The sequence below is a fragment of the Oryza glaberrima genome, chromosome 3, assembly GCF_000147395.1.
Source record: "Oryza glaberrima chromosome 3, OglaRS2, whole genome shotgun sequence".
Taxonomy (NCBI): domain Eukaryota; kingdom Viridiplantae; phylum Streptophyta; class Magnoliopsida; order Poales; family Poaceae; genus Oryza; species Oryza glaberrima.
Window position 1 is genome coordinate 19,377,473 of NC_068328.1, and position 20,200 is coordinate 19,397,672.

Consider the following 20,200-nt stretch of genomic DNA (forward strand, 5'->3'; position numbering starts at 1 on the left):
AGTATTTAATTCTAAAATTAAAAGATAAAAAGTTCAAAAAAAAAACAAATTTCAAGTGTTGTACAATTAAACTAGGTGGCACCTTTTTTTTTCAGTTCATATTCTTGGATTCTAAACAATTTTATTTGGTCAGAAAACAATTCATACCGTACGGTCTTCAGCTATCCAAATTTCTGATAAAGTGGCATCTCGTGATTTTAAAGGATTGTTAGAAGCATTCATTCTCAACACACAGCCCATGTAGGATGAGCTTATGAACCAATTTAATATCGGTCAAAAACTGACAGCAACACTACACATATTGCACGCATTGCCAAGGATCGCAACAATAAATACCTCATCATGTTTGCCCCTAGCTCACAGATATGAACAAAGAAAAAGAGAAGACTTAATTTGTCATTGGCAACATGGTGATCAAGCAGGCACATCGCACCGGCGCCTCCCATTTCAGTTATAGCTGGCCAATACGATCCTGTTTGTCAAATGAAAAGCAGATACTCATTCAGTAGGCAGTTAAGGTATGACAGTAACAAATCCAGCAAACCTTGTACTCGAACCAAAAACGCTGGGCCCCTACTGAGACCAAGCACTTATATAACGCACTAAAGAACACGCAAAATCCATCCATCTAACCTGAAGCATCTGCATGAGTTTGGGGTTCTGCTCCAAAAGCTTACAAAGCTTGTCACGATCACTCAACAGACTCTGCAAGAAGTAGAGTAGAAGACGTCAAAATCAGTCTAACCATTGGCATCGAGGATCTCTAGCATGTAATTCCAAGAAAAGAAAAATCAAATAAACCTGAATAGCTTCTGGAGATGAAAAAAAATGATTTAAATTCATCCCAGAGTCAGTCTGCTGTTGTGCACTCTGCCCAATCGGTTGTTCAGACACATGCCCAATCGGTTGCAAGACAGACTCCTGCTGAGTCTGATGGTAAAATTGTAGTTGTGGAACATGAAGCTGGTTCGGAAACTGCAATGGCACCTGAGGCTGAATAGTATTTAGTGGATATGGCATTGGCTGCTCTTGTGGTTGTTGAAGAGAACCTTGGAATGTTTGAGATGGATGTGGCTGCGGAGGTGGTGGTGGTGGTGCTCGTGGTTGCATTGAGGAAAGAGAAGGCTGGGGATTAGAGACACTCTGTGCAAGGCCAGATGAGAGTTGGATTTGAAGAGGAGTGCCAAAAAATGGAGGAGTTGAAGGCCTACCAATTATATATTGTGATGCAAGTGATGGCAAAGAATTTGAAGCAAGTGCACCACCAGATGCGGGATTTGTCCCTAAAGTTGCATCATTGATAAGGGATGCAGGTGGAGAAGGCTGGAGAACACCAGACCCTCCTTGATTATACAGTGATCCTGGAGGCCCAGAGTCCATTGCAGCATGTTGGGTTGCCAGAACTGGCCGTAGAGGAAGGGGTGACACTGGCCGAGTAGATGAACCAGAGCTGAGGTGTTCCATAGGGATCCTATTTACTGGAAGTGTGCTCCACAAGAACTTGGCATCAACACTTGGCAATGCATTTGATGATGAATCACCGGTGCTTGGTAGGACATTTTCAGTTTGAACCTGAAAAAGGGAATTCATCTTGTAGAATTTAAATCACAACAGCAAGTCAAAATGGCAGCAGGATCATAACAACTAAAACTTTAAGACATTTATTACCTGATGCCCCACAAATGAAGGCATACAAGCGTCAAAAGACTGCATTAGATAACTAGGAGGAAAAGGTGGTGGCCCATCTCTAGCAATGTAAGATGATGGTTGCCTTTGAATTGAATCAGGATTTTGTAGAGACGTAGAAGAAACTGGTGGGGGCATCGGTGGCAAAGGTGGCTGGCTGTTGTAAAGTGTACGATCATGTCCATGAGATCCAGAGGACACCGAACTCTCAGCCAGCTTATGTGGGCTTCTTTTCCGATGCATATTTGGAGGTAATTGTCGCAGTGTTGCTTGTGCAGCATGTGTGCTATAACCAGGTATAACCTTCAATCCAGTAGTAGGAGAGATAAATGGAGATTCGTCCGCATGATCAGGGAACATGACCTTCTCTGGGCTAGAAACTGAAAATTTTCGCTCAGAAGGGATGTTAGATTCTTGACGGATTGCTGTCTGTGAAGATATGACAGTTTCACAAGCTTCATCACTCTCAGATACAACTGTACCAGAAAACAGATTTATTCCGTTCTGCTGATTTTCTGTCTCATCAACAACGGGACCTGGAGAGTTCTCCCCAATAATGACAGGTGGTGATTGCAGACTGTCATCTGGTTGAGGAAAAGGAAGTTTATCATCTGATCCTGACTCCTCATCAAAGATTATGTTGATTTCTTGATCATCATCAAGATCAGCCTTTGGTTGTCTCGGTTTCTCTGGCTTGGTAGAGACATTGTCATCCAAAGTTGCCTTACTTCTTACCTGAGTTGCATCCCCAGATGGCGCTAGAACAGGATTTTGACGTTCCCTCTGTCTTGCCATAAATTCATCTACATGAATGGATGGAGGCCTTCCACTAAGTGCTCCACGTGGAGTAGAACTTACAATATTTGATGCACTGCTTGCACCTTCTATGTTTCTCTCTCTTGCGACATAGTCATCAACATGCATTGAAGGTGGTCTACTTGTGTTCGGTTTCCGCTGGCGGAAAGTGTCTCTACGCGTATGACCTATAGAGGCACTAGGTGTATTTAAACCTCGAGAGAACTGTCCACTAGGTTCATGTGTTTGATTGTCCCTTACACGTCTACTTGCGCTATCTCCTAGTGCCAGTTTTCTCCTGGCAGATTGGCTCGGGATTAGCTGTTTATCAATAGAACAATCAGGCAACTCCCACACCATCCTCTTGCTAAAGTCAGACACTTGGCATCCAAAAGGTTCTGCAAAATCACCAAAAGCCTTCCAAGCATTGGTAAATAAAAGAGCAGGATCATCATTTACTGACACAAAGTCTATGGAAGGCATTAGATGAGAAGTCATGACAATATTGTGGAACACCCCAACTGGTATTGTGCTCTCTTCAAGAACCATCCGTACCGAATCCGTGAATGGTCCAGAATTCTCAATAATAGAGCATAGCAATCTGACAGAGCTCCGTACCTTTGAATTATGATCAATGTGAGAAACAGGCCAGAAAACTGAAATATTGAAGAAAAAAACCAAAATACCTGATGTAAAAGAGGTTTCCCAACGTAAGGCGACCAATTGTCAAACCCCTGGCATATCTTCTCTTGAAAAGTCTTCAATAAAAAAGTAACCTCATCAGAGGCCTCTGATGAACTAGGAACAGAGGGGTGCCCAAATAGACGCCTCAATATGATGGTACCTTCAAGACTATGAGCAACGTAAACTATGTGAGTATTTATGTGCATGTCTATCCATAAAAAAACTGTTGTCAAAACATAAGCATCAATAATATAAAATGTACTTAAAGTTCTCACAGCTATATGAATCTAAAGTCATGAACTATATAAAAAGGGAGCTTGTTCTGTTCTCCTGTCGCTGTTGCAGTCTTGCAGACCCTGGCTCTCACACACACTGAACACTCTACCCTTTCCTTTCTGGCATTGTCACATTCGAAGGACCCCAAACTGCTCACAGTGCCACTACTCCCCTCAAACCATGAATACTCACAGAGCCAACCCCCCCCCCCTCCCCCCCCCCCCCCCCCCCCCCGCCCCGTGCCCAACCATGCCTCTTTCCCCCTATAGCGTGCTCCTCCACCATTTCCCCCTAGTAGTCACTGATCCTCAGTATCACTAAAGCATTGCATGCTGCAAGACGATGAAGTGGCCAAATCACCAATAATGGAAGCAAGAAGGGTGAACACACACCATCCGAGTCATAGCCACCTATGGGCCAGATTTCGCCAGAACAGTGGGTAAACTGGGTCAGTCCATTGGTTCTTAGTTTGCTGGTTCAACTGCGGTTTAACCAGTTAGCCAGCTGGTTCAAAACATTATATTTTAATAGATTTTGGATTAAATCTAAGCCCATATTTAATAATATACAGGTCGAATAGAAATCTTCTCTAAAAATATCATATGTAGATGTTGAGCATCCCATGTGCACGTGAATTCATTAGGTCCAAAGTTTGCTTCCCAGCATTTATATACAAATGTTTTTTAACATGTGAATTTATTAGTTCTGGAGAATCAGCATGCAGTCTAGTGAAGCACTGACTGCAAAGATATGCTTGGCATGCTTGCACATCAGAATGAAACCCAATTGATATTACTTGTTTAAAACTTATTAGTAAGATATTCAAAAGAAAGAAAAACAATGCTTACTTTTCACCAGACTGGCTGAGGGCAATAGCACCTAGTGTCAAGGCATAAACTATTTCTACCAAATAATCTGTTGGACGATTAGCACAAATATATTGTAGGAGCCTCTTCCAGCACTTCAACAAAGGGAAAAAGCCACACCAATTATCCACCTTTGACGTGTCATGACAGGTCTCACTCTCACTTTTTTGGGGCTCATCTTTGTTAGAAGTTTGGATTTGTGAAAATATTGAAGTCACTGCGCCTCTACAGGAATAGGAAGAAGCAACCTCCTTGAATGCCAGAGAACATGCAAACATATCCCGTCCAACTGGCAGAACCTGACATGGCATATTAGAGCATGATAAGTGCCATATAATAATTAGTACATATATTAATTTCTTGGATTAGAAGTATAACTTTAAGAGTAAACACCACAGTATAAGTGACATATTTTTGCATTAAATGTATCTTATGATAGGATTCCTGTGGTACCTAAGGATTTTGACATGTTTTCACATGACCTTGGAGAACTGGAAAACAACCCTAGCCAAACAGGGGGGAACTGGAAAATCTTGCCCACCCTACCTTATTATGTTGACACCCTCAACTTCTATAAGCAGTTAGCTAATCCTTCAGGGTCTCACTTTCACCTCTACTGAATGATGCATACAAAAATCAAGAACCACAAGTGTGTGTTTCTTATAAATTCCATCACCACTGAGTGCATCAAAAATGCAATTGAAAAGTTGCAGTCGCTGATATGTCAGACCAAAATGTCAGTGACTACATTTTTTCCCAAAAAAGTGTCCATTTTAAATCCCGTATCATTGTCACCTACAACTCCAAAATTGTCCATTTTACATCCCAGTACTATCAAAACCTGTGCATCGAAATCTTTCCATGTTCGGTTTCAAATGATGTGTCACAACCAAAGGCCATGATGGATATAACCACCGCCAGGAGGATAGCCGGGCGGCATCGGCTACTGGAGAAGGGATGTACTCCCTCCTTCCCAAATTGATCATCATATAAGTTTATGCACCAAGACCAAGGACAATTTAAATCACATCAATCAAGACACCATGCACACATTCTCCCACAATGCATGCATCGACTAAAACCCCATGCCAATTACACCCTAGCATGCACACATTCTTCCATACTGCATTAATTGTATTATGATGAAATCTGTGTCCATGCAGTTATATAATGATCAATTTGAGAAATTTTGGATTCTATTACATGATGATCAATTTGGGAAGGAGGGAGTATTAAGGAATGAAATCAATTAGTCTAATCTCTCCCCCAATGTTCTTCTCCCTAGTCTAAATCTACATCCCTTCTCCAGTAGCCAATGCCGCCCGGCTATCATCTAGGCAGTGGTTATCCCATCATGGCCTCAGGTCATGAAATGTTGTTGTGAGATCATAAACTTAGAACATATAAGCAAGAATATAATAACCCTGCCTAAGCAAGGAGATAACAAAGTGGGATCATTTCATGGTGTAGAAAAAACAAAATGGCACAAATAAGTCACGTGGCGACCACATGGCACCAAGCTGCCCATGAAATATTGGGTGCAAAAGAAAACTTCAATGGGTTGAGGAACAAGACTCTGGAACATAGTTATTGAGACCGGACCGGTAATCGAACCGGTGAGGCTCTCGGTTCAATGGTTCACTGGTTCAACTGGTTGGGTCGGTGGTCTAATCCGGTTCAATAACTCTTAAATATATTAGTCATTCTATGTAAACACAAGCGACGAAGTAACCTGGTGGTTAGGGGAGTTTACTAACTCCCATGTGGTCCTAGGTTCGATTCCCACCCAAGCCATATTTTCCCTCATTTTCCCCCACCAGCACCCTGCACGCGTGGATAGCAGCCATAAGGCCGGTTCAAAGCGGTTTTATTCTCCGGTTTAATAGCGGTTTTCACCCAAAACCGGACGGTCTAACCGGTTCATAGCCGGGTCAATTGCATGCCGGTCTTTTACCTGGACCGGATCGGTAGGGGCTCTGGTTCCGGTTTTTTCCGGTCCGACTGCCGGTCTGGTCCGGTTTTAATAACTATGCTCTGGAAATGATCAAGGAACAGAAATAAAATAATCATTTTTCTGGAGGTACATGGAATTTTTTTTTCCAATGTGAGCAAGAGCTCTGCTGGAATCATTTCAGACAGAACTGAAGAAACCACAACGAAACATTGAGCTACACATCCTGACTTCAAATGTACAGGTTAGCTTGGCAATCAAACAAAGAAGTGGAAAGTAAATTAGTGATTTACTAAACATTTAAAACCATATTTGCACAAGCAGAAACTTATTCCAGAAAGAAATAAAAGAAACTGCACCTGGCATAACATCAAGAGGTGATACATGATAGAAGAGCATTCTTCAACACAGGCATTCTCGTTCCAAAGCCTAGTTCCAATGAAAATAATTAGTTTTAACATGCAAGCAAGGTGTTTATACACCTAAAAATAAACAATGCCACAGTATATCTCTTACTCTTCAACAGTAGTCGGCTCTTTACTAGATGGCCGGGTACTAAAGATGGATGCAATAGATCTCAACAAAGGAATCTTCCATCTTAGCATAAGGAGATCATTTGAGTAGACCCCTTTATCAGAAATCATGTTGTCCTCCATATAACACATACTGCTGCACTCTTGTAATAACTTTCTAAGAATCCTTGCGACTCCCATTTTACAGAGCAATGCCTGAATAACAAGAAAAATGAGACGAGTAGGAGAAAAAAAAATGCAATGGCCCATGAATAGCAGAGAACCTCTCACCTTGCCATTTGGATGTTCTGACAGTTTTGCAATAAATTGAAGCAACTGATGAACCTGAAACAACACATTAAGCAACTGATTAGTGATGCTGAGTGGCGGCATAAAATGAAGAGAAGACTAAATTGGGTGGAAAATTGAATGTTGTGTGCATCTGTTATCACAAACGGCATGCAAATAGTACTGTACTGAAATTTCGTACTGCAGTGATTACTTCCAGCCAGTCCATAAAGATCATGGGGCAATTGTGTTCTTACCCCTACTTTCAAGTGCAATTGTGATTTTATCCCTGTTTTTTAGGGTTTGTGATTTTACCCCTGTTTTTTTTAAAAGAAGCTATGGTTTACCCCTGTTATGTTAAGTCATCCAAACGATGTTAGATTTGCTGAAAATGGCATGTATACCCTTGCAAATTTGCCCCCTGCTCTCCTGAGAACTTTGCAATTTTACTCTTTTTTTACATCAAGAACAGAAGTTGATAGGATTCACCGGATGGAAAAAATTTCACCAAAATTATTCATCACATACAGTCATGCACCGGCAAGATTATGAATTTATTTGAATCTTAATTTTGATTCATGGCAAGATTATGAATCATGCATTGTCATAACAGCGAGCCATAATTAGTCCACATTACCTTGAAGATCTCTCTCTCTGACAGTGAAGTTTCATCAACTTTGTTGTTTAACCAAATAAAGATCGGACGAAGAAGAACAACAGCACATTCAATCTTTTCAGAGGCAATACGGACAATGAAGATACGAAGCATATCTTGTATCACCATAAGGGCCTGTCACACAGTTGTCAACACAAGTATTTACGGTTGAAAGTTGTTTGACACTGAGTGAGAAACAAAACAGAAATTGAAAGCCACGACATACCGAAGTAGCAAAATTGTCAATGACACATGCAAGTCGATCAAGTTGTGGCATCAATCTTACGAGTAGTATGGATACATGCTCAGGGTGAAGGTACCAGTTCATATGTTTTTCAACTTGACAACCTAGGACCGTACCAGTACTCAAAGATCTAATGGCAGTCAGAGAAGGAACCTCCACTTTCCACAGCCATATGCCTTCATCTGGGAAAAGATCACCCTTCAAATGCAGACAAAACCTGATAAGCAACAAGAACAAATACAATTGTACAAGGCAGTGCCTGTACTTTCGTTACCCAAAAAAAGTAAAAGACTTACCAGAAGGCAAAGGAGACTGCATGCATCTTTTGGACCTAATGGTACTGCAGCATTAGTAGCCTCAACATTTTCAAGAAGGCAATGAAACAGACCAGGTGCCCAATTATACAATGGCCAACAAGCAATTGCTGACGTAACAAGATGGCAAACAACACCAAAACTGACAGCAAAACTAGGAAACATGAAAGACAAATCTGCAGCACATGCTGCTAGTCTTGGGCTGAAAAAATGAAATTGCAGATGTATATCAGAGAGAGAGGAGAGGGGGCAGTAGGGGACAAAAGGATTATATCCATGACCTACCTGACTTCTCTGTGTAACTGCAGAAGAGCAGTAAGAAGCTTTTTGTTGCGATACTGTTCCTTTGTTTCCTTCAAAATAAAGAAATCCAAAATTATTGAAATTAGTAGCTGGAAGCAATAGCATGATTATACACAGAAGCATACATCTACATCACAAATAACAGAAGATAGCATCTTACATTTAATATATGAAGAAGATTTATCAGCAAGACAAGTGAGGGAATCATGAGATCAACAAGGGTTTGTTCATGAGTTCGGTCTAGAAGCAATTCTGTAGTAGAACTGAGTTCAGCGCCTTCATCAACGAGGTAATCTTAAGGAAAAATAATTGTGACATCAGTTAGCACAGAAATAGGATGTGAAGTTTGATTTACTTCATTAACAATATAAATACATACTAATAGCATGATAAATACATACTAACCATAACTATTGGACAAGCGTTCAAGCATAGACTTGCAGTTCATCAGGACAACATATATAACATTGATTGCGCCTTCTTCAAAAAGGGATGAAGCTACAGCCTTCAAAACAACAAAAAAGGATGGCATCCACTCTTTGCAAATAAGAAGTTAAGAACAAATAGGTTTTTTAACGGAATGAGCTGCTTACCTTTTCTTCCGAAATGAACGCCAAAATGCGGAAAGCTGTCGTTAATTGAACAACAGAAGTGCTGCACAAAGCAACTCCATCAAAATATTTATCCGCGACAAGCTTACCAAGAAGATTATCAATGACTTGACCATCTGTATTATTTGGATCTGCAACTACATTCTCAACGTCCATTGAATCTGAGACAAGCACATTTCCAGAAGAAAGATGAGCATCTCCACCAGAAGCTAGAATAGCGGAGTAACGGAGAAGCCCAACAGCGCCATTTCTCTTGTACACAACACCAGCATCGATCCATTCAAGCAACCTTGTTGGAGCATCTTTCCTATTTGAACCAGGAGAAGATGAATGCAAAGCCTTATGGAGATCAATAGCAAATCCAATCCATGATTTAAGTGATGAAGCAGTTGAATCTGCAACCAGAACTTCAAGAATTTCCGCAGTCGAATGGAAGATGGCATGGCCCAAAGGAGACCCTCCTGATACCGGTTAAGTCAACATGGAGATGTAAGCTATATTCAAACTTCAAAAATGAAATGTCTAGAAGAATGTTGCTTACTAACCATTTTTATTCGTGACTGAATCAAGGTCATTGTACGAAGAGAGAGAACTCAACAGAACTGATACTGCCTGTGACAGGAATATAGCATCATTCAACATCTCAAATAAGTTGCATATACAATTACTAATGCAGACAAACAATGGCACCTCAGGGAAGAAACCAAGAGTTAATAATGCTTGGCGACCTGAATCAGACCTGCATCACTTATAATGTTTATAAACATGTGCATTATTCCATACAGAAAAGTCTATAGAAAGAAGACACTGAAAACTAGCTTCTCTGTGACCTTTCCACATTCAAAGCAACATTACAGTACTTCTTATCACTGTTTTGTTTCATTATACAGATCAAAGTTTTAGTACTTTTTATTTTAGAGTAAGAATGTGTGTTAAAAATTTACAATATTAGAAAACATTCAGACAGTTTTAGAATTTTCTTGATTACAGAGAATGCAAGTCCTGCCAAAAAAAAAGTTAGAAATGGGCCAAGACAGTGATAATATCAAAATGGCAATGCATAGGCTTAGCCATTATTTTGCACACATGTAGGACTTTCGATCACAAGCACATATCATATACTTCCTCCGTTTCATATTATAAGACTTTCTAGCATTATCCACATTCATATATATGTTAATGAATCTAGACATATATATGTGTTTAGATTCATTAACATCTATATGAGTGTGGGCAATGCTAAAAAGTCTTATTATATGAAACGGAGGGAGTATTATTCAGTAAAAACTGATGACTTCAACACTGACCTAGAAATAGCACAAAGTTCCCAAAGAACCCACAAAAGCTCATCAGAATTTGGAGGAACTGCTAGTAGCCTATTGGCAGCACTTCCCTACAGACCAAATAATTCAAATCATCAATATGACTAAGAAGAGTTGAAACTTTCAAGTTTAATAAGTTGTATGCAAATAAACTATGTTCCTGAAGCAATTATGTAAACAATATTATTACAGCCCAATGCTGCACTGATAATGTGGATGACATGATGAGTAGAATGATTGAATTAATGCTTTCAAGTCGGAACAAAAGTTGAGGTAAAACACAAGCATACAAGTTAGTGGGAGCAAAATGTAGAAAAAAAATGCATGGTGTAAACTACGCATCAAGGCATATAACTAACGATTCGAGCACAACCAGGGAAGATAACACTTTCTTAGGTAAAATCCACCCTGCATTTTCACCAAATCTAATGCCCTGACATAACCCATTCTCCATATTCACATCCTAGTGAGCAGTGTCTACCATTCAGATGTATTCCCAAATGTTTTATCAGCATAAAAAAAGGATAAAAGTTCTCATGTGGTCAGCCTGCACAGACCACTTTAAGGTGTAGCTCTGTGATCATTGCAACTTCCTGTGGGCGGCAGAAGAATCCTTTTGACAGAAGAACAAAGGCCTGTCTTAGAGTCATGCATTCTGTTTTACTCATATCTTCACCATCTTGAAGGGACAGAAGTATAAGCTCAGTTGCTTCAGGCTGACCAAGCAGGAAAGATAACCCTGAGAACAGAAAAGGAAGATTTCATGTCACAATGTATAAAAATGATGAATACCAGTTTTAAGAAAATGCCAATCAAACCTGAACGGCAAAAAAGAAGGGAGAGGACAAGGGCTTCAATTGATGATGCTATCTCCATCAAAATTTCAGCAGCAGGTCCACTCGCTAACCGCAGTACTGGTGATGACAACAAGGCCGCTGACAGGGGGAAAAAACCTCTTTCCTGCTTGAAAAAGAACACCAAAGTGAACAACTCACATTTCTGAAAAACAAAAAAGCGTACCGTCTGCTGATAACAAGCAGTAATGAGGAATAGCAGGAATACCTTGACAAAGAGAAAAGTTTGCAACAAACATAAAATGAAAATGCTACTACACTTTAAAGGAGAATTTGCTGTTGCATAGCATTGTTCATTGCAGATAATATTTACGAACTTCAGTATAATATTGCTTTATGGGTCTTAAAAATAAAAATAGGATATAAGTTAGCATAGTAACCAAAAGGGTTCAAGTCCGATTTACCCCCCTCAACTATTGCAAAAGTTCAATCTACCCCCCTGAACTCTAATACTGGACATTTAACACCCTTCAACTTTTCAAACCAGACGAAATACCCCCTAAGCCATATCAGGTGGCTTTGCTTCAGCGTGACACACATGTGGCAATCTAGTCAACAAGTTCATAAAAATATTTTAGTTGGCCCCATGTGTCACTGTCCTATTCATCTTCTTCGTCCTTCCCACTCTTTCTCTCTCCCTCTCTCACAACTCCAAAAGAGGCCCGTGGCGGCAACATGGGAGCTCGGAGGAGGCCAGCGGCTGTGACAGCTTGGAGCTGCCGAAATGGCCCCGACACCACCACCCTACCCCACGCCGAGATGGCCTCAAAGCTGCCGCTAGCTGATCTGCTAGGCTCTCAAGGCCACCATCAATGACATTGAGTCCGGCTTAAAGAACCGACACACCGATCGAGCAGATTTCGTTGGCATGCTGCACTATTTTTGTTGACATGCACACACGAGGTCCTAACTGCCACATCCATTTGGATTTGCATGCAACGCAACAAACAAGCATGAATTAATCCAACTACCAGATCTACTCCAACGGAGCAACCACATCAGCCACACTGTCAACGACATACAGTGACAAGGTGCCAAGTGTGCTTCCTGCTCCGCCAACGTGATCCTTCCATGGTGAGTCTGCCGCCACCGGCACCGAGGGGGCTCACCATGGGCCACATCCGATGAGGGTTTATCACAACGACATGGGTTGAAGGAAGGAGGGGCTGGGAGGATGCCACAGCCGCTGCTGCTCTCTGGCAGGCATGGGCAGAGAAGGGTGGTGGGCGCCGAAGTGGAGCTATAGGCATGGGTGGCTGGAGCTCTCATGGGTAGGGTATGCCCAGTGGGGCCTACCAGCCTGAATGGGATGCCACATGACAAACCATAGACACATGTATGTAATATAGGATTAGAACCTATATTGGACTTAACCCTAACCAAAATACTAATGTAACCTGTTGGAACTTGTCCAGCGACACCTACATCCAGTCCACAAAAGGATGAAAGGTGGCCCTTTGTGGGTGAAAGACTATTAAGCAACACATTCATTTCATAGACAATAAGCTATTGTTCATGCTATCGTGTAAAGAAATGATAATATAGTTAATTTCAACAAAAGCAGGACTTGCAGATTGACAACAAGCATTCACACATTGGCCACATATTATTACCAAAGTTTCATTTCAGACCACCCCTTGGGGAATGTTTTCTATGTGAACCAGGTAATATTCCTTTGTTGCATTTTAGCCACATCTTCCCTCTCCATCTCTCACTCTCTTCTCTCGAGGTTCCCACTTGCGTCCTCCTGGATAAACATCAGCAGGGCCCAAGATGAAGAGGACATGGAGTGGGGAAGCTTTGGTCCAATGGTGAGCTTGAAGACAGTGTTTAGGACCTTACAGCTGATTACTACGATTCCAAGTATATCTGGGGGCTCGGGCTCAGGGTTCAATGTCCAGCAGCTCAGCAAAGGGCACAGTGGTCTGTGCTGTCACTCTGGTGCACTCCAGGTAGTGGTTGCTTGAGTCTAGTGCACAGTACAGAGCACCAGAACACACAGATGATGGTGCAAGGTGGACAATAGTGAAAGCACAGGAACCATGCTTCCTAATCATTCTCCTTGCCTCCACCATTGATCAAGGAGGAAGCTAGATGGAGTTTGATAAGAATAGGAATGGAGAAGGGTGGTCAAAGTTCAACAGCAAGGAAACATTACCTAGTCCAAAGTGAAACTTCTGTAATATGTGGCCCAATATCCAACTCACTCTCATATAAATCTTCATAAAGGCTTACAATGCACAGAGATAAACCAATATGCAAAGAAAAACAAGTGTGTATGGTTAGACAGTATTACCTGGATAAGAGATAACATGTATGGATCAGCATCGAACTGCAGGAAACTGTATTTCGAAGAAGTTATAAGACCAATTGTCAAGTTGTATGACAATAAACCTTCCAAATGACCAAATTTACATATTCTTCTAGCAGTAAGCACTGGTGAAGGATCTTCAATAGGGACACACATATTTATCATTTTCTGCATTAATATTTGTCAGTATAATTATACTACTGATAGCCCACTTCACATGCAAGGAGGATGACAGGACATACATATCCTGTGTATTGATATTGGCCTGATAAAAGACATGTTTAGAAACTTTACCAGCAGTTCAGCTAGTTCAATACTTGCAGAACTAAGAAAGTTAACTCCATCAGAAGAAAGTTCTTCAGAAGGTAGGTTTGACACAATGTTTACCACTGCAGACTGCAAATCAACTAAAGGCTTCATACAATATACACAATACAATGAAAACAGACAAATGATTAGGTGTTGAAAGAAATTTCCAAACCTCATATCTCGATAGTATCTCATAAAAACGCAGGCGTTGTAGAACATATGTAGCCAGACAGGCAATATCATGTCTTTCCTTTTCCAGTAGAAGCTTCAGTAAAGAGCAATAGCCAACACTGCTGCCAATAGGTATATTGTTGTCATCACTCCGTGGCCACCATCCCAAGAAAGCTTCACATCCGACAACATACCGAGTAGCATGCTCAACAATACCTAAGACAAGCAGTGTAGTAGCTGGAGATATTGAGGTCTTCCAACAAAGCAGGTTAATGATTTGCTCCATTCCGCCAGCATCAACAAAATAAAAGCAGCTCTCTTTTGAGGAACATAGTAGGAGAACCAAACTCAAAGAGAAAACTAGCCGTTTACTCTGAAATTAAAAAGGCTTCAGATAAGTAAGCTGTGTAGTTACATTAAACAAGTAATGAAAGTTGGTAGATAAATTACCTGAAAAGGGCACTCTAGATCAAGTAATGAACAATTTCTGTAATATGGGAAACAACTATCAAACAACGTGAATAGGTGTTTAGTCGTGGGCAACTCTTCTAGTCTGAAGGCAAGGCCATTATCATCAAAAGTAATATTGTCTACAATAGAATTGACATTTTTCCAAATGTCAAAGAGCTCGTTGCTAGCTTCCATTAGAAGAGTGTTACTAGTTCCCTGAGAATCGACATTATCCTCAGCGAAGCAATTTGCGGGGTCCCGATTCCAATTGCGTGACATGCAGTTAGTGCTAGCAGGCATGTATTTCAAAACAGCTGAGATAACTGCACTTTGTAGGTTAGGAATAAGGTTTTCCACATTTGGTATCTGATACATTGTAAGAGCTAAAAGTAGAATTTTCTTCACTTCAATAGATAAATCCAACTCTGTAGCTTGCAAACTCAATGGTTTTAGTGAAGATAATGATTCTTCAAATGTAAATTTGGATGAATGTAGTGCTGGTGGCAGGTCCTCAAGCTTTCCCTCTGATGGAGAGCTAACCACATTCGCAAGAGAATGATCCAGATCTAGTTCTATGTTGAATTGGCCAAGGTCTTCAGCGGTATTCCCATAAATTACAAGAGTAAGGCTGCGATAAGTTCCACGAAGCACTAAATGATTTGTAACGATAGCCTGCAAAATAGAATTCGAAAGAAAAGTGGCTCAAGCAGCAAACTAAAAATAGCAGGTAGGCATACCACTTGACAAAAATCTATATTAGTACCAGAACCAGCAAACTGAGCATTTATGTCCTTAAACTTGTGTTAAGTTACTGGAGGAATATTCAAACCCTATGTAAGCAAATGATGATAGGGCACTTCAACCATAAGCTAAAAGAATAGAGATATATCTTATATCTAGCATTTCTACTCCCCTTTCACATGGCAGACAAACTAGTAAACTAGAAAATCCTGTGGAGAAAGTTTGTGTCTAGAATTTTCTAGTAGTTCTGTGGGCAAATCTGAAGGTTAATCAAAACAGCCTATAAGTTATGGGGTTCTTTGCAATATATTCATGGAATTTGGATCGGAGTTGAATTAAGCACATGAACATGGTTGACACTTGACACCACAAAACCTTGGCCGTATGGGATTAGATGAAAGAGCGAGGCAGGGGGGGTGTTCGCCAGGAGGGTTGCCTCTGCCATGCTGGCCTTCCTTCACCTGCCTGTTCCACTGGCCAAGCTTCCTCATCCATGCTGTGGAAACTTCGTGATCTGCAGGTTCCATTCATCCCAACCACCGATCAGCTCTGCTGTCTGTTTCCCTTTGCTCTGATTTCCACTTCTCTTGCCTCTCAATCCCGATCTGTTTTGCTAGTCATCTCTTTGTGCTGTTCCATGCCTCCTTTTTGCTCTGATTTGCACTTCTCTTGCCTATCAATCCCCAATCTGTTCTGCTCCCCATGCTTCATCAACTGATCTGCTGTGCTCTATTCTACCTTCCGCTCTGCACTTTCATGCATCCCTGCTGCCCTTCACCTCGCCTTGGCCATGCAACAGCATCACCGTGCCTTCCTGGCACCCCTCAGATGTCATGGTCACTTAGGCTGAGTTCAGGAGGTGGAGTACCACGCACAGAAAACGGTGTTGCCCTTTAACGCGTGATTAATTAAGTATTAGCCTAAAAAACTTGAAAAATGGATTAATATGATTTTTTAAAGCAACTTTTCCAATAGAAATTTTTTGCAAAAAACACACCGTTTACCAGTTTGAAAAGCGTGCGCGCGGAAAAAGAGGGAGGTGAGTTGGGAAAAAAGGGGGAAGAACACAGCCTTAATATGCCATGGTAGCCATGCAGATTAATATACTCAAGTAATAAAGGAGTGTATTATTTTTGTATAGGTAGTATATCAGAGGTGCGAAGTTGCTACTCCAGTTAGTGGGATACTAGAATGTATTGTATTACAGCAATACTCCATAAACATTCATTCTTTTGTGATCCAATCAGTTGGTTATCGAGTTAGTTTTTTTCTCTAGGTCCTTTCTAGAGGTGGGATATGTTTTCTGTTAGTCAAGGAGGGATGAACAAACTCCCACTTCAAAATAGCATATGTAAGACTACCAATTAGGTAATGCCTGGACCTTGTTGACTTATTATACAAGTGTTGGGGGCATAAATGTGCAGACTTCAGTTCAAGGACCCAAATTCACTGTTGTTGCAAAGAAATGAGCTTTACTTGGTAAAATAACACAAACATTGAAAATGCTGCAATAGCTGTTGCTTCCGAACTGGAGTAGGGTCCATTGAACTATAGATAAAAAAAAGACACTAACACCAACTAAGAATAATGGACAAAGTACACCGAGAATCAGAAGCTGTACCTCAACTTCTAGCACATTGGATGAAGAGTGTGAATACAAGAAAGGCTGGCAAAGGCGCCTAAATCGGGACTCCCCATCACAGTGAACAAAGACTTCCAGAGCAAATGAAGGTGGGGATGTAGCCCTGAATATAAAATGATCAATGTTAATTAGGGAAAATGGCTTATCAACACATGAACAAAAAGTGAAAAATGTTGTTAACACATAACAAAATGTGAGAGCATATTCTTCACACAGCTAGCCAGTAGATATTAATAACATCTCTCATACCATAGAAACTGGAGTCTTGTGCTTATTTACATATCAACAAAATAGCATTAGCCTAGCATATTAAAAGTACATCAGAAATCAGGTATAATATAAATATAGGCATGTTCTATATGCACACTGAAAAATGGAGAATGTCCTATTGTAGTTACAAGCTGCTCAGAAAATCTAAAGAAAAATGAAATTGTTGAGTTCATAAAAATAAGAAATACTGATTTCAGCTAGGTAACATCTACCTATGTCAAAAAAAAGAACATTTTCCTTTAGTCATGTGATAGTCATCCACCTACAAGTCAAATCATTAAGAAATACTAATGTTCATAACCACTACATAAGTAATTACAAAAGTGGACAATGTTTCTAACAGACAAAAACAAAATAAATTACACACACACATATTTTACTCCCTCCATCCCAAAATATAGCTACCTTTTGGGATGGAAGGAGTATCCTAGTTCACCTATACAGGGTATGCACATGGAGAAACATGTTGATTTCGCGATATACAAGAAGATGAAATTGCAAAAAATATATTCATGAGAAGTGTTTCTCACCCTACAAGGGATATGTTTGGTGTAGAAGGAGAGGCATTCTGCTCAAGAAACTCGCAAGCAGTGATCACGACAGGTTCAGAAAATAACACCTGTGTGATACAGAAGAATGAAGTGAACACAAGGAGAGAAAATACAATATGAAGTTAAAGAGGCCAAATGGGCCTCTCCTTTCCTCCCTCCCTATAAACTGTAAGTTATATTCTTGAGGGAACAAATGTCCCAATGGTGAACACTTGTGGATGTTTGGTTCCCATGGGCAGTTAGTAGTTAGTACTCTCTCCGTACTCGTAAAGGAAATCGTTTAGGACAATGTTTAAGTCAAACCTTAGGAATATAAATCATGAATAATAACTCTTAAGTTGTTGAGTTTGAAAATGTAAAAATTATATGAATAGATTTGTCTTGAAAAATACTTTCATAAAAGTATACATATATCACTTTTCAATAAATATTTTTTATAGAAACAAGTAGTCAAAGTTGTGTTTTGGAGACCGTGTCGCTGTCCTAAACGACTTACTTTACGAGTACGGAGGGAGTACCATGTAAGAAAGCTTTCTGCATGTCTTCTTTTCTGAAGTTTTGTCACATCTACTATAACAAAACACTGGCAAATTTATCTATTGTAAAACAAATGATGTTCAAACAAATACAAATTCATCTTTGTTAGGCATGCATAGTAGTCTGAAATGAGTCAGCAACAAAAAAGAATCAAGCTGACTACTGATGAACTAATAGGGGATTTTTTTTTTGTTTAGTAAGGTTTACAGGGTAACCATCAGAATCAATTGACACCATTGGTAGGTGAAAAGGTGCATCCCATCGTTTGAAAAGGACACAACAACACTTGATCCAGTCTTCATGGGCTCAAAGGCATTCGATCTATTGCTTGTGTACTGTTGGTATGTCAACTATATTACATCTTGGCATTACCGCATTACTGATCAACTTGACTAGATTGTCTCAGATAAAAACTTTGACACACTAGCAGGATCAAACACTGTAAACCTTTTTCACAGCGTATATTGGGTCTATTTAGGGGAGCTTAAGATTCTGAGACGCAGTTGATTGGTAGCCAGCTTCTGAGAATCTGGAAAAGCTGGATTTCCCAGCTTCTGGCTGATAGTTCATTTCCTGGATTCTATAACTATAACTTCTCAGAATCTGGACCAAAAGCTGGACTGATTAGGGGAGCTTCTGATTCTGGGAGAAGCTGCAGCAACTAGAAACTCCCCCAAACAGGCCCATTACATTGAACCTCTTTGGAAAATAGAAGTTCTTTTAGAGACCAGTATGCACCAACTAGCCCTAATATTCAGCCTAATCGTGCGCAAGATTTGAGAACGTACGGTCCGATGGAACAGGACGAACAATCAAACCAAACGTACAAAAGTATAATCACGAAGAAGTAGCGTCACCACAAACAGAGCAGATTAAGACGGAAAAGAAGTATTTGGAAAAGCTTACCTCGTCTACATACTCATCCAGCTGGGAGTGGAGGATCGTCTGTGCAAACAAAACCACAGGCTCCGGGCGTCCCATTGCTTTCGTCAGGGGCGGACGCGGAACCTAACGTGCCCAAATTTTCTTGGGAAAAAACTCTGTTATTAGCACTAGGGTTTAAGGCAAAGAAGAGCTTCCAGATCTAGAAGAGAAGACAAGGTTAAAGCAAAGAGGGAAAAAGTGTGTAGAGAGAGGGGATGGGAAAGAAAGAGGATATGCGTCGGCACGGGTGCTCACCGGAGGCGGAAGCAGCAGGACGACGGCACCGCTGCTCGCGGGAAGGAGATCGGCACGGGCGGCAGCGGGCGTCGGCGAGCTCGCAAGGAGACCTCCGGGAGTCGAGGCCGAGGGGACGGGGAGATTGACTTGCGCAAGGAGTATGCGGCGGAAGCAGCCTGCACCGCCGCTCGCGTCGCGGTGATTGGCCCCAAGCCCCAGGCGGCGCCGCGGCGGGCGAAGGAGACGGGACGGGTGTCGAGGCAGCCAGGCAGGCCAGGGACGGCAGCAAGATCGATAAAGAAGGCCACAATCGCAAGGAGTCGATAGGCCCATTACGCTCTCGCTAGGATATGGCATTGGCCGCTGAATAAGTTCATTTATGTCCCTCAAGTTGTCGCGGAGTCTAAAATTCATCCCTCATTGAAATACAAGATACAATAGGTCCCCTAATTTAAAAAACAAGATCACCTAGCCAATATTATGTCTGGTTTTAGCTGACGTGGTAAGCTGAGTCGCGTCAGGCCCACATGTTAGTGGTTAGCATTTTCTTCCTCTCCTCTCTCTCCCCCTCTCCTCTCTCTTCTCTCTTCCCAATCATCATGTACCATGAGGTACCCGCCTAGCATGAAGCATGGTGCTGCCGGCCGCACGCCGACGAGATGCAGCAGAAACATGGGACAATGATGGATGGTGGCT

The 20,200-nt window shown here is 41.1% G+C and overlaps 1 protein-coding gene across 6 annotated transcripts; it reads right to left on the minus strand.

The window, feature by feature from the left end:
- Positions 1–170: 170 nt before the first annotated feature.
- LOC127768113 (protein virilizer homolog) lies at positions 171–19,775 on the minus strand. Of its 6 annotated transcripts, none has more exons than XM_052293642.1 (29): positions 19,523–19,775; positions 19,250–19,369; positions 17,786–17,874; positions 16,965–17,088; positions 14,603–15,274; positions 14,154–14,525; positions 13,967–14,068; positions 13,658–13,840; positions 11,326–11,467; positions 11,065–11,246; positions 10,493–10,578; positions 9,876–9,924; positions 9,731–9,797; positions 9,168–9,646; positions 8,980–9,079; positions 8,735–8,868; positions 8,557–8,624; positions 8,254–8,473; positions 7,940–8,155; positions 7,696–7,848; positions 7,062–7,115; positions 6,775–6,986; positions 6,618–6,687; positions 4,290–4,606; positions 3,168–3,333; positions 1,669–3,099; positions 802–1,572; positions 634–705; positions 171–472 (listed from the first exon to the last, which is right to left on the minus strand). In XM_052293642.1, the coding sequence occupies exons 2-29, from the start codon at positions 19,322–19,324 to the stop codon at positions 452–454; spliced, it is 6,627 nt and encodes a 2,208-aa protein (XP_052149602.1). In that variant the 5' UTR covers positions 19,325–19,369; positions 19,523–19,775; the 3' UTR covers positions 171–451. The 6 variants fall into 6 exon arrangements, with proteins under 6 accessions (XP_052149602.1, XP_052149599.1, XP_052149601.1 ...); XM_052293639.1 differs by having other exon boundaries at positions 802–1,590; XM_052293641.1 differs by having other exon boundaries at positions 11,326–11,470.
- Between the last annotated feature and the right edge of the window lie 425 nt (positions 19,776–20,200).